The sequence below is a fragment of the Lactuca serriola genome, chromosome 4 (genome assembly GCF_051521515.1).
Source record: "Lactuca serriola cultivar US96UC23 chromosome 4, Lser_US96UC23_V15, whole genome shotgun sequence".
Classification (NCBI taxonomy): Eukaryota; Viridiplantae; Streptophyta; class Magnoliopsida; order Asterales; family Asteraceae; genus Lactuca; species Lactuca serriola.
The window spans coordinates 22,796,146-22,812,311 of NC_136411.1; the positions used below are offsets into that span (position 1 = coordinate 22,796,146).

Genomic DNA, 16,166 nt, shown 5'->3' on the forward strand with positions numbered 1-16,166 from the left:
AATAAATAAAAAGTTGAGGTGGACTTATTTATCCGTCACACACATGTATGATTTTACATGAATGCCATATCAACCCTTTATTGGGTCAACCCATCAAATTGATTATAATGGTGATAGTAACATAAAAGTACTCTAATGACATATCACGTACAACTGAATTACTAATGACTAAATATGAGATATATGAGAGTTATGTTAATTGTGGAAAATACCCTTTTTTATTAGGGTTTTGCACTACATGAAATATATATATATATATATATATATATATATATATATATATATATATATATATATATATATATAAACAATAATGTTACATAAGGGACCATACATTATACACAAAGTATAAAATAGACAATAAACTAGTACACCCATTCAGTTTGAGCGTGAGGTTTACAAATGTCTAAATTGCCCCAAAAATTAAGAAAATAGCTTTGTACGAAGACCTTTAGTAAATATATCCACAAACTGATGAGTTGATGGCACATGCAAAACACGCACATGTCCAATAGCAACACATTTCCTGACAAAATGTAAATCTATTTCCATATGCTTGGTATGTTGGTATTGTACAGGGTTAGAAGATAAATACATAGCACTCACGTTATCGCAAAACACAACCGTTTCTTTAGACTGTGGGCATGATAACTCAAGAAGAAGGTTGCAAAGCCATACAAACTCGACAACTGTATTGGCCACCCCATGGTACTCAGCCTCAACGGAGGAGCACAAAATTACATGTTGATATTTCGAGGACCAATAAACAAGGTTGTCACCAAGATATACACGAAAACCAGAAGTGGAGCGATGGGTGTGAGGACAACCAACCCAATCATCATCAGTATAAGAGACTAAGTGATGGATAGAAGAGGGTCAGAGAAGGAGATCATGAGACAACGTACCCTAAATATAACGAAGGATGCGTTTGAGAGCAAGGAGGTGTGGTTCACAAGGATCGTGCATGACTAAGAGAATATGTTAAACCGTATAAGCCAGGTCATGACAAGTGAATGTGGGATATTGAAGAGCGCCAACAAGACTCCGATAAAGGTTAGAATCTGATACATGATCACTATCTAGAGAGAGTTTCAACTTGGTATCAGAGGGAGTGGCATAAGGATTGCATGTTGCCATATCAGAACGAGAGAGAATATCCTTGGCAAAGGAAGTTTGAGATAAGAACACTTCCTTGTCAGAGCGAGAGGTGGCAATTCCAAGGAAAAAAGAAAGAGGACCAAGATCAAATATGGTGAATTCAGAAGACAATCTGAAAATAACACGAGTAATGAGAGTGAATGAAGAAGATGTGAGAAAGATATTACTTACATAAAGAATGAGGTGGATGTGATCAACACTAGAGTGATAGGTAAAGAGAGAGCAGCCAAAGCGGCTACTAGCGAACCCTAAGGATGAGATGAACACAACAAACCGTTGGTACCATGCCTGAGGAGACTATTTGATCCCGTATAGAGCCTTGCGAATATGACATACATGGTTTGGAAAGGAAGGATGAACATACCTAGGAGTTTGTTTCATGTAGACCTCCTCATAAAGATCACCATGGAGGAAAACATTTTTGACATCTAACTGGTGAATAAGCCATTTTATGGAGATTGCAATGCTAAGAACTGTTTGTAACAGGTTTGACAACTGGGCTGAAAGTGTCATCAAAATCCAAACCAGGGAGTTGAGAGAAATCTTGAACTATATGGAGACATTTTTAGCGATCAACTTGAACTTTGCTATCAAATTTATGATGATATAGCCAATGGAACCCTAATATGTTAGCACGAGAAGGAGGAGGAACAAGATCCCAAGTGCGATTGGAGGTGAGAGCGAACATCTCAACATCCATGGAAGATTTCCAATGGGGATCACAAAGAGCCTGAGCAGTGGATCTGGGAATATGAGACATCAGTGGTGGCCGCGAGATTGAATATTTTTTTGGATCTAAGAGAACCCGTATGAGATCATTTGACCATGGGATGACTCAGATGTGGAGGAGGGGTTGGGACCAAGGATGAAGTGGGAGACAAAGATAGGTCTGTAGGAGAATTAACGGGAACAACAGAAGATGCATCAATAATGTGAGTGACCGAAATAGGATGAGTAGAAGAAAGAGGAGAAGGAACATCATTGGATAGAAATGGGTCATACTCAGAAACATCCATAGTTAAATGAAAATAAATAAATGGAAAGTGATATTCATCAAACATGACATGATGAGCGATGATAACACGTTGAGTGATGAGATCAAGACAACGGTGCATGCGATCGTAAGAGGTGGGACTGATATGAGCATATCTAGTTATAAAATTCATGCATTATCTTAATACTTTATGTTGATTTTATCTCAATTATTGAACAAAAGGTGCTTAATTAGTTTATAATTTCATTTTTCAGCAACAATTACATGCTCGGATGGAAAAGGAAGCGGAACTAGCGATTAGAAGCTTGGATCTTGGATTTTGAAGACTTCCACGGAAATAAAAAAAAATGGATTTACTTCAAAAGGATGTTGCTGGACAGCTTGACCCCCCGTCATTGTTTTGGCCATATCTCATGAACCGTAACTCCGATTGATGAGATTCACAATGTTCTGAAAACTAGACACAATTTCGGACGACTTTCGTGTTTTGAGAAAATGATGATTCCAAAAGTACTCGGCGAGTAGGCCATCAACTCGCCGAGTTGGTCAGAAGTTTCGCGATTCTGGACGCGCTGACTTGCCGTACGCGGGTTTTAAGTGACGGACTCGCCGAGTAGGTCACTGGACTCGCCGAGTAGCCTCTGTTTTCTGAAAATCTATATAAAGGGACTTTCAGATCGATACCCTAGCATGGAGAGAAACCCTAGGAGGCTGAGAAACGATTGGAAGTGCTGCTAGGTCATGAGGAACTGAAGAATCAACCCTACATTCAATTGTGAAGAGAATCAAGACAATTTTGGTTTATTCTTAGTAACTTTTTGATTTGAATCATGTTTACATACTTTGATTTCGTTTTTGAGTTTATGTTTACTACAATCATGAGCTAAAAACTTATTATTCTGTTAGGGTAGACAATTTTGTGAACATGGATTGATTATTTGAGTAGGATTAATTTTAATTGGTAATTATGTTTTGTTAAGCTTGTTAAAGAACCTTATGTGTTGACAATAACTATTCTTCTGTTAATAAATTAGTAATTAAGTTGTATGAACATCTCTTAGTTATTAATTTCATATGATTTATTGTGACCACATAGTTGTATGTCTAGGAATAACGAACGTGAAACTAGAATTAACTAGAAGATAGGTAAGTTAATGTGTAAGCTTGTTGGATGAACATCGACAAGAGGTTAATTGAAGGCCAATTTAGTTAACCACTACAAGTCTTACTTAACCCGAATCAATAATCTAGGAAACCCGTTAATTTAGACAACTGGCCATTGCTTGAGTTAATTTGTTTTCTAAGAATTAGGAATAGCGAACGTGAACCTAATTATCTTAATCGGTAGCCAATGAAGAATTAATCTGATACATTAAAATCATCCATGGGAACAAATGAGTTGTACCTAAACAGAAGTCCTCTTTACTATTGAATTTAGTTGGTAATTAATTGTTTTAGTTGCTAGTTAGTTAATTTGTGTGTTGGTTATTCTAATTAAGTTTCTAGTCTTGTAAAACTAGAGAAAACCCCCCTTTTTGTTATTTGTTTTATTAAATAATATTAGCATTTATTTTAATTGTTTACCATTCCCTGTGTTCGATACCCTACTTGCTTGAACTATATTACTAATCGATAGGTACACTGCCTTTCGTGTGTTTATTTTGTGTCTAAGTTAGTAGGATTAAAACTAGTTGGTTTTACACACATCAAGTTTTTGGCGCCGTTGCCGGGGAACGGTTCAAATATTTAATTTTATTTGCTAATTGTTATCGTTTTTAATTTATTGATTAATTTTTTTATATAGTTTAATTTTTATTTATTATGTATTTTCCAAATCTCGATACTTTTGATGCTTTTCTTGAGGAAGTAGTGCATGTAAATGAGCACGAACATGAAGACTATGACTCAGATGATGATTTGAAGAAATTTGGAAGATGGTTAGATAACATCTTGCCCAAGACACAAGAGCAATCTGAGTTACAAGAGCTAAAGTTACAAGATGATGAATTTAATCCAGAAAGAGATTTGGAGGAGCTGGAAAGGTTGCTGAGAGAAGGTTCAGACGAAGAACAAAAACAAGCTGAATTGCAGGAACCAACCTGTGGTTTGACCATTACCACGACATGGTCCCCTGTTCTTCTGGTTTGTGTTTCGAAGCATGGGGTGACGATTCCAACTTTGGAGAAAGTTCTGAAGCACGATCCATTTCTGATTAGTACCCGACCGGTTCCAACCCTTGTCAGAATTCTTGGGTTTTATGTATTCAAGCTCGTTTGGCCAATTTTAGAAGAAAAGAGCCAAATTTTACAAATTAGTCCAAAGAAAATATTTAGTGCAATGGATGGATGGGCATCGAATTTATTAGAAGTTTATTAAGTTGGGAGTCCAGCTAAAGACTCGCACAAAAAGAAGCGCTTGCGGGAGGCAACCCGTCATTAGATTTGAAGCTTAGGATTGCATGTGAGGGTCTAGAGTTAAGGCTAACGAAGAGAGAAATCGAGTCTTGGCGAGAGAGGAAACGAAGTTTTGAGTCAAGCTATGAGTCCAATTGATAGAAGGGTTATAGAGTGTTTATTCCCTGAAGAAAAATGAGGGAAATTATTAGTTTATATAACCCCCATACATCAGAAACGGACTTGGGCAGAATAATTTTTTTGTCACACAATGGTCTACTTGCCGAGTGCATCTTATGGACTCGCCGAGTCCATGTGAAAATTAATGATTCTTCTGCCATTTACGCTTCAACTCGGCGAGTCTACATACTTACTCGACGAGTCGCTCATTCTTCTTACTTTTGAGCTGAAGATTTGATGACATTTGATATGGGCATTGGTTCTATTCTTTGAAGATCATTTTCCGAGCATTTCCAAGAGTTTTTCCCTTATATTTGGAGCTTTTATAAAGACTGTACCACACGAGATGTTTGACACCCAAGGCATGGATGAGTTGTTCCTATGTCTAAAGTCAGCTTAAGATGGAGCTTTAAATAAAGAAGATCAACCTCGCAACTACTATCCCAGGGGAGTTTGTTCCAATTCCCTCTTTATTTTATTGTTCTTTATCATGCATAGTATGCAATGGGGACATTGCATAAATTAAGTGTGGGGTAGGGGGTTGGTTACATTAGTTAAAATTTTAGTTAAATTTTGAAAATTTTGAAATTTTTGCACTAAAATTGCTAGGGCTAAATTAGAAAATTTTGGTAAAAGCAATTAGGGATCATGCTAGTATTATATTTGATGATTGCATGAAAACCCAAATGTTTAGTTGAGCCTATATACGTTCTAGTGCATTTGTGGCTTCCTTATTCTAGTGAAATCATGGGACAAAAACACGACCTCACTTAGTTTGAAGGATGCAATATGCTTAGCATCGTGTACCAAAAATGTATCCAGGAAAATTATTATCGTTAACCAATAAAGGTTGAAGTTGAGCGCCCCTGCTTAAGCATGTAGGGTTTTGAGTGGAAAAAGTGAGTTACATGTAAAATAAAAAATAAGTAAATATAAAAAAAAAGAGAATTACAAGAAAAAGTTTGAAGAATTTTTGGAGCATCAAAATTAAAGTATGAAGTTCAAAGATCAAAAATTCTGAAGAAATTCAAAAGTTGAAGATACCCAAAAATTAAAGATCAAATGTCAAAGAAGTGAAGAATTCCAAAAGAGCTCCATAGTGGTATCATAAATTGTAATTGTCTAGATTATGTATGCTTGGGTTGCTCAAAAAAAATACCTTGAGGTTAAGAGGTTTTCTGAGGATGGATTCGGAGGGATGCATAAAATGAGCATTGTTCGAAAAAAGTGGGCGAATGTTTATGAGGATTGTGAGTATTTGGAGTATGAGGGGTTATTAGGAAAATTTTAGACACAAATGCATGCGTTGCGGTCTTGGCATAATGGTTGGTTCGATTGGGATTGTCTTATGTAATATTAGTATACTAAAATTCAGTTTTGCTTAGGGGCAAGCAAAAGTCAAGTGTGGGGTATTTTGATATGAGCATATCTAGTTATAAATTCATGCATTATCTTAATACTTTATGTTGATTTTATCTCATTTATTGAACAAAAGGTGCTTAATTAGTTTATAATTTCATTTTTCAGCAACAATTACATGCTCGGATGGAAAAGGAAGCGGAACTAGCGATTAGAAGCTTGGATCTTGGATTTTGAAGACTTCCACGGAAATAAAAAAAATGGATTTACTTCAAAAGGATGTTGCTGGACAGCTTGACCCCCCGTCATTGTTTTGGCCATATCTCATGAACCGTAACTCCGATTGATGAGATTCAAAATGTTCTGAAAACTAGACACAATTTCGGACGACTTTCGTGTTTTGAGAAAATGCTGATTCCAAAAGTACTCGGCGAGTAGGCCATCAACTCGCCGAGTTGGTCAGAAGTTTCGCAATTCTGGACGCGCTGACTTGCCGTACGCGGGTTTTAAGTGACGGACTCGCCGAGTAGCCTCTGTTTTCTGAAAATCTATATAAAGGGACTTTCAGATCGATACCCTAGCATGGAGAGAAACCCTAGGAGGCTGAGAAACGATTGGAAGTGCTGCTAGGTCATGAGGAACTGAAGAATCAACCCTACATTCAATTGTGAAGAGAATCAAGACAATTTTGGTTTATTCTTAGTAACTTTTTGATTTGAATCATGTTTACATACTTTGATTTCGTTTTTGAGTTTATGTTTACTACAATCATGAGCTAAAAACTTATTATTCTGTTAGGGTAGACAATTTTGTGAACATGGATTGATTATTTGAGTAGGATTAATTTTAATTGGTAATTATGTTTTGTTAAGCTTGTTAAAGAACCTTATGTGTTGACAATAACTATTCTTCTGTTAATAAATTAGTAATTAAGTTGTATGAACATCTCTTAGTTATTAATTTCATATGATTTATTGTGACCACATAGTTGTATGTCTAGGAATAACGAACGTGAAACTAGAATTAACTAGAAGATAGGTAAGTTAATGTGTAAGCTTGTTGGATGAACATCGACAAGAGGTTAATTGAAGGCCAATTTAGTTAACCACTACAAGTCTTACTTAACCCGAATCAATAATCTAGGAAACCCGTTAATTTAGACAACTGGCCATTGCTTGAGTTAATTTGTTTTCTAAGAATTAGGAATAGCGAACGTGAACCTAATTATCTTAATCGGTAGCCAATGAAGAATTAATCTGATACATTAAAATCATCCATGGGAACAAATGAGTTGTACCTAAACAGAAGTCCTCTTTACTATTGAATTTAGTTGGTAATTAATTGTTTTAGTTGCTAGTTAGTTCATTTGTGTGTTGGTTATTCTAATTAAGTTTCTAGTCTTGTAAAACTAGAGAAACCCCCCTTTTTGTTATTTGTTTTATTTAGATAATATTAGCATTTATTTTAATTGTTTACCGTTCCCTGTGTTCGATACCCTACTTGCTTGAACTATATTACTAATTGATAGGTACACTGCCTTTTGTGTGTTTATTTTGTGTCTAAGTTAGTAGGATTAAAACTAGTTGGTTTTACACATATCAGGACCAAGATAAACGCAAGCAGAAGATCTTAGAGATAGTTTTTGAGGAGTGGTAGATGAGAGATTTGGATAGCAGAGGCATCCAAAGATAAGTATGTGATCCTAGGAAGGAAAAGAACCAAAGAGAAGTTCAAACGGGGTCTTGAAGGAAATAGTGGTGGTGGGAAGGAGATTGAGAGTATGAACCGAGTCAAGAAGAGCTTCAACACAAAATTTAGGTGGTAGAGAAACTTGAAATGTAAAGGTATTAAGAATATTATTGATGGAGCGAATGACGGGCTTGGCTTTGCCATTTTGCTGACACATGTAAGGACAAAAGAATCGAACTCAATATCATTGTCATTAAAAAAATTAAGTAATGTTTTGTTATTGATTTCACGTCTGTTGTCACATTGAAAAGCTGAATGGTAGTTTTGAATTGATTTTGAAAATAAGTATGAAATGTAGTAAAGACAGTAAAGACATCAGATTTTTCACGCAATGTAAAAACCCAAAGAAAGTGAGAAAAAACATCCAAAAAAAAAAGAACGTAATACTTGAATCCACTCATACTAGTAACATGAGGTGTCCACAAATTAGAATGTATTAATTCAAATAAACTAGAAGTTATAGTAGTAGAAGATGAAAAAGGCAACTCGCAGTGCTTCCCAAGCTGACAAGCATGTCAGATGGGAAGTTTATTAGTTGAACTAGTAATAAAACTATGAGATTGCAAAAAACTATAAAAAAAAGTGCCAGGATGTCCAATACGTTGATGCCAAGTGGGGATAGAGACCCCAACACAGGTAGTAACTGAAAGAGATGGAGTAGGAAACAAAACAATAGGGTAGAGATCACTAACACTATCACATCGTTCAATAGAGTCACCTGTTTTACAGTCCTTCCTAGTGTAGCCAAACGGGTAAAATGTAACAGAAACATAATTCACAACAGTAAATTTGTGCATAGAGACAAGGTTTTTGACCATTTTATTTTAGACAAGAACATCATTTAAAGCAAAATGGTTATGTGAGTGCAGAAAAAGTGTTTGACCAATATGAGTGACAGGGAGTATAGCACCATTACCAACCATAATAGATTTAGAATTATAAGTTATTAAGGAAATAATGTTACCTAAATTGAAAGACATATGCGAGCTCGCCCCAGAAACCATGTAATATGTGTTGTCGGATGGTGGTTGAACCAACATCGCCTGAAACACCGATGTTAAATCTGTAAATTGAGTTGGTGTAAATTGTGTGTGACCCACAAAGGAGGAACCCGAAAGCAGAGGCTACTGGGGGTGCATCGAGGGATGCTATTACAACAGTTAATGATATGAGGCATGAGAGTGTGCAACTGTAGAACAAAACAACAAAGGTGGCTACAGGCTGAAGTTATTTGTAGTCATATGTTGCGTAGTGCGAACCAGGTAGCAGCGCCTGATGATGCATGGAGACCTGCGGAGGAAGGAACTGCACACCAGCAATATAGAAAGGTTGTTGAGGTAGCATAACAACACTTGTAGGGTTGTAAATACTGGAGTGAGGTGACAAAGCAGGTATATTGCCTAAAATGACAACAAAATTGTGTTGCATATCCAATTGAACACCATAGTTGGACTTGTTGGTTGGATTTTTGTGTCCATTCCTAATCTTTGACCATCGGTTTTTGGATTTTCTAAAGTTATTTATGAGGACAATAGGGCAGAGCTTTGAGAAATGAAGGAATCAAGAATCAAATATGATGCAGCCTCACATAATTCATGCAATAAAAGCATGGTTTTAGCTTCCAAGAAGGACGAAAAGGGCTTGGTGTTTATGATAATATCAATAATGCTATGGTAAGACGGAGGCAATTGGCGTAGGATTTGCATCACTAATTCAATTTCTATGATAGTTGCATCCATATCATTGAGATCATCTGCAAGATTTTTAAAAGTGTGACAAAATTCAGTAATAGAACTTGAACCTTTCTTTGTGTTACATAATTGATCTTGGAGTTGTAGCATTCAGGACTATCTTATTGTTGAATAAGAGCTCTTCAATTTTGTCCCATAGATCTTTGGATTTGCAGTCATCACGTGAAATAATCTGAAGTAATTCGGGATCACATATGCTATAGAATCAAGCCTTGAGATGAGCATCAACGGAGTACCATTCTTCATCATCTTCACTAGTAGGTTTAGATGTACCCTTGATATGTCCATAACTTATGGTACCCCGACACATGTTGGAGAAAATTTGCCTCCACATTTTATACTTAGAACCATCAACATTTAATTAGAAACTAAATTGGTTGTAGATATTAGTGAGAGAATAAACCAATGATAGTTTATATGGAACCGTGGATGAGGATGAGGCCAAAAGTGTGGACATAATTGGGGCTCATGAATATAGAATCATCAAGTGCCACTGAGACAGAAAGTAGCAGCTACGAATGTTGGCAGACAGAAGTGACGGAAGCCAGTTGAAAACTCAACCAGGGATCGGTAAGAGGTTGTAGAGAGAAACGATGATGGTGGCATCGGCAGGAGGCTGTAGAGAACAACGATGAAGGTGGTTGTAGGGAGAAACAGTCGGCTGTACAAATCAACGAGAGTGAGTGAGGCAACCATTTTTTGTGTTTGGGAATGCTTTTGAGAGATCGGACGTGAGGGGACAAGAGGGTATATACTCGATCATAGCTAAACTCTAGCTTGATACCATGTTAACCGTGTAAAAGACCCCTTTTGTTAGGGTTTTTCATTGCATGGAAATGTTACATAAGGGATCCTAAACTATACATAATGTATAAAATAGACAATAAACTAACAAGTCTATTTAGCAACATTAACCCTTGCTAATAATATATACTCAATCATAGCTAAACATCTGTTTATCTAAAACAAAAAATCTTAACTTTGATTGCTATTACATGAAACAAAAAAGAAATAATTCTACGAATGGAGAAGTTCAAGGGCTTTTGATAGTGTATCTTTGAATCTAGTCACATTGAGCATTACATTTTGTTTATCCAAATAAATTGATTTATAAGGATCCCAACCTTTCTTTTGAATTGAAATTGGATCCATGAACACCTGATGATTAAGTGAATATTTCTCTATCAAAGTGCTTTCCATTTTGTTTATCTTATACTCCAAGTACTTCAAACCCATTGTCGCTGAAGGCACTCCAAAATAAGTGTTTGCTATCCAATCCATGTTGCCTATTGGAACGACTTGTATCAACACACCATTTTCAGGAAGAAAAAGCATATTGGTTATCCCAGCACCATGAACTCCCATCATCACATCACATGAGTTTACAAGCCTTGAAACTTGCGTAAGATTTGCATTCATCTCAGCCACAACCACCTCAAATCCTATATCTTGTGCTGCATGAACCACGTCTTTCACATTCGTGAAAGTTCTTGTTTTTTTTCTTGAAACTATAAGGAGCCGAGGTTTTTTGGCATAATCATTTGTTAACTTTATAGCGGTTGATCGCTCTAATGAATAGGAACTTCTCAAGAACCTTGTGAAATCCTTCACCGAGTTAGTGTATAGCTCTTTTCCTTCATCTTTTCTAAGACCCACAATCATACTCGGGAAGCAATGTACTTCATTTCCTTCGTCAATATCAATGATTTCGTACCTCGATAATTTATCTAATACTTCTTGGAATTTTCTAGTCCATCCAGACCGTTTATTGGCCACGAGAAACTTCACTTCACGATTGAATTCTCGAGAAGTTTCGTAAAGAGGGATGATGACATCTGTAAAGGCATGAAAATTGTTACCGGCGTAACCACCAACTGAAAAGACTATGGCTGGTACATTGTGAGATTTGGTGCATGTGGGCATGGTTTCAATTTTTTCTTGGATCACTTTGACAGTAAAGTTTGTTACACTTTCCATTGCACTTATGTCACCTTTACGAGCATAAGGCTTTATGGTCCATGAGGCATTTTTTCGGTGCGAAGATAACACAAAAATGGTGGAAGAATTCCCTTGAATTCTTACATCGCCCTTCATCTCACAACTATCTGATCTTTGTTTTGAGGTGTTGCAAATTTGCTTCGTTTCTTCTATTTCAACATCTAATAATAAAATCAAAGTTAATTTGTTTGTTGGATCATCTTTTGCTAAAAAAAGATTTAAAAAAATAGTTGGCATGATTTTCAACTATTAATTATGTGACCTTGTACTTACAAGCTTCCAAGGGTTTGGTGGCTCTTTCGGAAACCATCATCAATTTGAGCCCATCAACCAACGTCAACCTTAGATTCGCTATGACAAAACCACAAAATCAACTCATAAGAAGGATGTATAAAAAATAAAAATAAAAATTTCAAAATTTGGTTATAATTCTAATTTTTGAACAATGTTAACAAGTTCAATGATAAGCCGTAAATACAAAAAAAACTGAAAATACAGTGATGAAATGTGTATATGAAACAAAACTCATTATTCTTATAAGTGATTAACACCTTGAAAAATACATGGATTATGGGTGAGTAAAAACCTTTGGCATGGTAGCGATATAAAAAAATTGAGAAACTTGAAATATATATCGCGACTTACAAACAGGTAAAGGGCCGAGGTAAGGCTTGAACACGGTGCACAAACAACATGTGACTATAATACAAGCAACCAATGCACCATACCCGAATCTTCTCTGGTCGTGTCGACTAAAGCTTCGAGCAAAAATCTCATCGTATTTCATTTTCCTCTTTCTATAAAAATATGTCAAAGAGGTACTGATTGAATCTATGAGAAATGGCCATACACATATATGGTAATATGGGTATATATGCCTAGCTTGTATATATATAACTATATAATGACCTGCACTAAAGACGAATGAGGATTTCTTTTTTAGTGATTGGTGCCCACGATTTCAATATAGGGTGTTGTTATTTAGACAGTGACATATGAGTTGATTTCGTGATTTTTTTATTAGAATACTAACATATTACATATTTAGTCCTTATAATTAAAACACATTTTCAGTTTTTATCTATTTTTATGTGAAAACTTAATTATAATCCTTGTTACATTCAAGGATTTTTTTTTTTTTTTTTTAAATGTAAACAGATAAGAAAGAAAAGTGTTGTGGTAAAATTTAAATCTGACATAATTTTTTTCTATTAAATTATGTGCCATTCAAGATAATTTATTATTTGTTTTTAATCATGCTCTCTAGATAGTTAGTATTTTCTCATGCTTTCTATAAATATATTTTTCTTTGCTTCCTATCTACATATCTTACAAATACTTGATATAAATAAAAGCGTTCACAAAGAAAATTTTATTTTTTTATTAACACAAGGTCTTATTATCGTTTAAGTAATGATAGGTTGGAAAAAGTTTTTTCAATTCAATGATTAAACGAATCATTAAGTAGTTTAATATAAGTGTTTTAATTTTTTATTTTTTTTATAAGTTTTAATTTATAATATGTATTTTGTGTTGACGAATTATGTTCATACAAATGAAGGTTGTAAAAGGTATTTTCAATTTAATGATTTAATAAATTATGATATATTTTTATATAAATGTTTTAATTTTTATAACTAGACAAATAATGTTCATAAAAACAAATATAAATGTGATTGAAATAAAAGCGAAAAAAGTTCATACAAAAACATATATCAAGAAAAAAGATTCTATTGTCAGGAGTGTCACAAAGAAAAGAAGAAAAACACAACATAATTGGATATTGATTCGCAATACATTTATGGAGGTTTCACTTGAAATACTGGATAATAGAAATATAGAACTAATTAGATAGTATAGTTGCTTTTCGGGAATCAAGATGATAAAATAACATGGAATCGACTAATCGAGAAATCGTATCTCGAGAGTGGAGAGTGGATACTGGAGTGGCGGAGTCCAGAGATGATTGTCGGCAATGACTATCGATCGAGCTTCAACCGATGATATTGAGAAACGGAACCCTAACCTTAGTAGGTGAAAGTGACCAAGGAATCCAAATAATAGAGAGAAACTCAAATTATTTTATTCTTGAAATTCAAGATGTATCTAAAGGCTTATAAGAACTCTTTATAAATGGTGAAACTAAATTTTGTATGTACAACCAAATTTAGAAAAGTGAAATTGACAATACATTCTATTAAATAAAATTTCTAAATAGGAAATGGAATTTCCGAAAATAAGGAAAACGAATTTTCTTTCATCAAAACAGAATAAAATAAACCGGAAATTGTTTGAAAATTTTGGAAAATTGAGATTTGGGGGCCTAAACAGTGGAATTTGCGGGTCGACCGTGGGGAAGGTCAACTTCGTCAACTTTTGAGGAGTTTCGGTTCGTCGATACCTTTCCGTCGATATATCGCACACATGTAACATCTCAGAAATATTAATAAATATTTTCATTTTTCCAACCATCAAATCCACATAATGTATGTTCCAAAATCACCCATAGTAAAATATAACATAATCATCAGAGTAAAACAATAGTCATCAATGTAGAAATATCATAGGGGATGTTGTGCAGTCAAGTTGGGTCATTCCCTTTTGAACTGGAAGTACCTAAAAATGTTAAACCACAAAATCATAAGTGCAAAGCTTAATGAGTTCCCCAAAATACTTCATACCATACATATTGGGCCCCGCCCATCATACAAACGGGCCTAACCCAACATACAAGCGGGCCAATCCCAACAAACAAAAAAGCCCAAGCTAACACACAAACGGGCCCAACCCAACATACAAATGCAAATGTCACAAAAACAACTAGCATCCTACTGAGTATAGTGAGAAGACTCGTCTAAAAAGTGTAGTATACAACTAACAGCCACACACATTAAAATATAGGTGCTACACACCTCCTAATAACCACATAACACGAACTCTAATACAAGTCAATTAACCAAAATCATCTCAAATCAAAGGTTGACACTCAAAATCAAAGGTCAAATTCAATAGTCAAAGTTAACTCTAGGAGGTTGTCACGTCAAGGCCAATCCTTAGCCACGTCGTGACAGCTAACCAAAAATAGTCAGGACTCCTCACTCGCCACATCGTGGCATCCAATCCGCCACGCCGTGGTTTCTAGGCATGGACAACACAATGGGTTTCGATCTTAATCCATTAAGCTCCCAATGCATCTTCTCCAAAAGGCTTCTAGGGACCCTAGTGATCCCCCAAAATGTAAACTTTATGGACATGCATGTCATTTCCCAAATCTAAGTCAAAAGGTGAAATATGACCTAAACTTTCATGCAAAGTCTCCAAACCACAACCATATCCTAGATCATGAGATATAATGTTCTTGGGACTTAAAGAAATCATAAAGTTTCAAAATTTATCTCTTCTACTCATTCCAACTCCACTAATGAGGCAAAATATGGCATAAAATCTAGATCCACGAAGCATACAACAAAAAGCTGAGAGTTTGAGGACTTACAAGAAGTCCAGAAGTTGCACACAAGGATGATAAAGGATTGCTTGGAGAAACTAAGCACCACAGATTCTTCTTCCTTCCTTCAAAACCACCAAAAGCCTGCAAAATGAGCTTAAAAGCTTCAAGAGGGCTAGGATTTGGCCAAATGGTCGTTTAGAAGTGATGGAGGCTAGGGTGGAGGAAACCATAGCCATCAAGTAACACTCATAAAATATGGCCCCAAAAATTTCATTTTTAAATTATAAATAAAGCATAGTTATTAAAATCATCTCATGAAAACATAAGTCATAGTATCTAAAAACATCACAAACGGTATATCCATATCAAAACATATTTCAAATATATCAGAGTAAACATCCCAGGCTAAAACATCAAGGTGTGTGCAATGCAGTCATCCCGAGCTCTTCTCTTTGCTACCGGAAGTACCTAAAACCAAAACTGAAAACTGTAAGCACGAAGCTTAGTGAGTTTCCCCAAACTACCATATACCATACATATAATCACATATAAACATATCATGGGCCCCGCCCCTTCATCGCCCCCCGCCCGGCATCAGAAAGTGTCTTGCATCAGGCCCCACCCGACATCGAGAAAAGCTTGATATACATATAAACATATAAAAAAATACACATAGAATAATCACATAACATAATCATATAAACATTCCTCGGGCCCTGCCCGACATCGGACCGTAATCCGGAAAGCATACAAACATTCCCCGGGCATTGCCCGACATCGGACCGTAATTCAGAAACATAAAAATACAGACGCATGCAAGAATCACGAAGACATCAAGCATACAAACATTCCTCGGGCACCGCCCGACATCAGATTGTAATCCAGAAACATATAAACATACATCATGCACCGCCCAACATCAAACCTTAGTCCGGAATACATACAATCATATACACGGGCTGACATTGGTGCCTTCGACCCGTTCAAATAAGAGGAAAACTCACCTCCAATGTCAGATGATAGTGTTGGATAAGGTGACTAAATCCATAACTATAATTGGTATGTACTTGACTCGAAAATAGCATGGTCCATTTAGGTTGCATTTCACCGGAAGAATTTGACATGATGGACTTTTG

General features: G+C 35.7%; 1 protein-coding gene across 1 annotated transcript; it reads right to left on the reverse strand.

The window, feature by feature from the left end:
* Window positions 1–10,372: 10,372 nt before the first annotated feature.
* On the reverse strand, window positions 10,373–12,437 carry LOC145101176 (Glycosyltransferase family 61 protein). The gene is made up of 3 exons (XM_079038346.1): window positions 12,228–12,437; window positions 11,856–11,933; window positions 10,373–11,743 (listed from the first exon to the last, which is right to left on the reverse strand). The coding sequence occupies exons 1-3, from the start codon at window positions 12,367–12,369 to the stop codon at window positions 10,602–10,604; spliced, it is 1,362 nt and encodes a 453-aa protein (XP_078894472.1). The 5' UTR covers window positions 12,370–12,437; the 3' UTR covers window positions 10,373–10,601.
* Window positions 12,438–16,166: the final 3,729 nt, after the last annotated feature.

Coding starts and splice junctions, on each gene's coding strand:
- LOC145101176 (XM_079038346.1), bottom strand. CDS start 12,369: ATGAAATACGATGAGATTTTTGCTCGAAGCTTTAGTCGACACGACCAG. Junction 11,934..12,227: donor CCTCGGCCCTTTACCTGTTT/GTAAGTCGCGAT, acceptor GTTTTGTCATAG/CGAATCTAAGGTTGACGTTG. Junction 11,744..11,855: donor CACCAAACCCTTGGAAGCTT/GTAAGTACAAGG, acceptor TTTTATTATTAG/ATGTTGAAATAGAAGAAACG.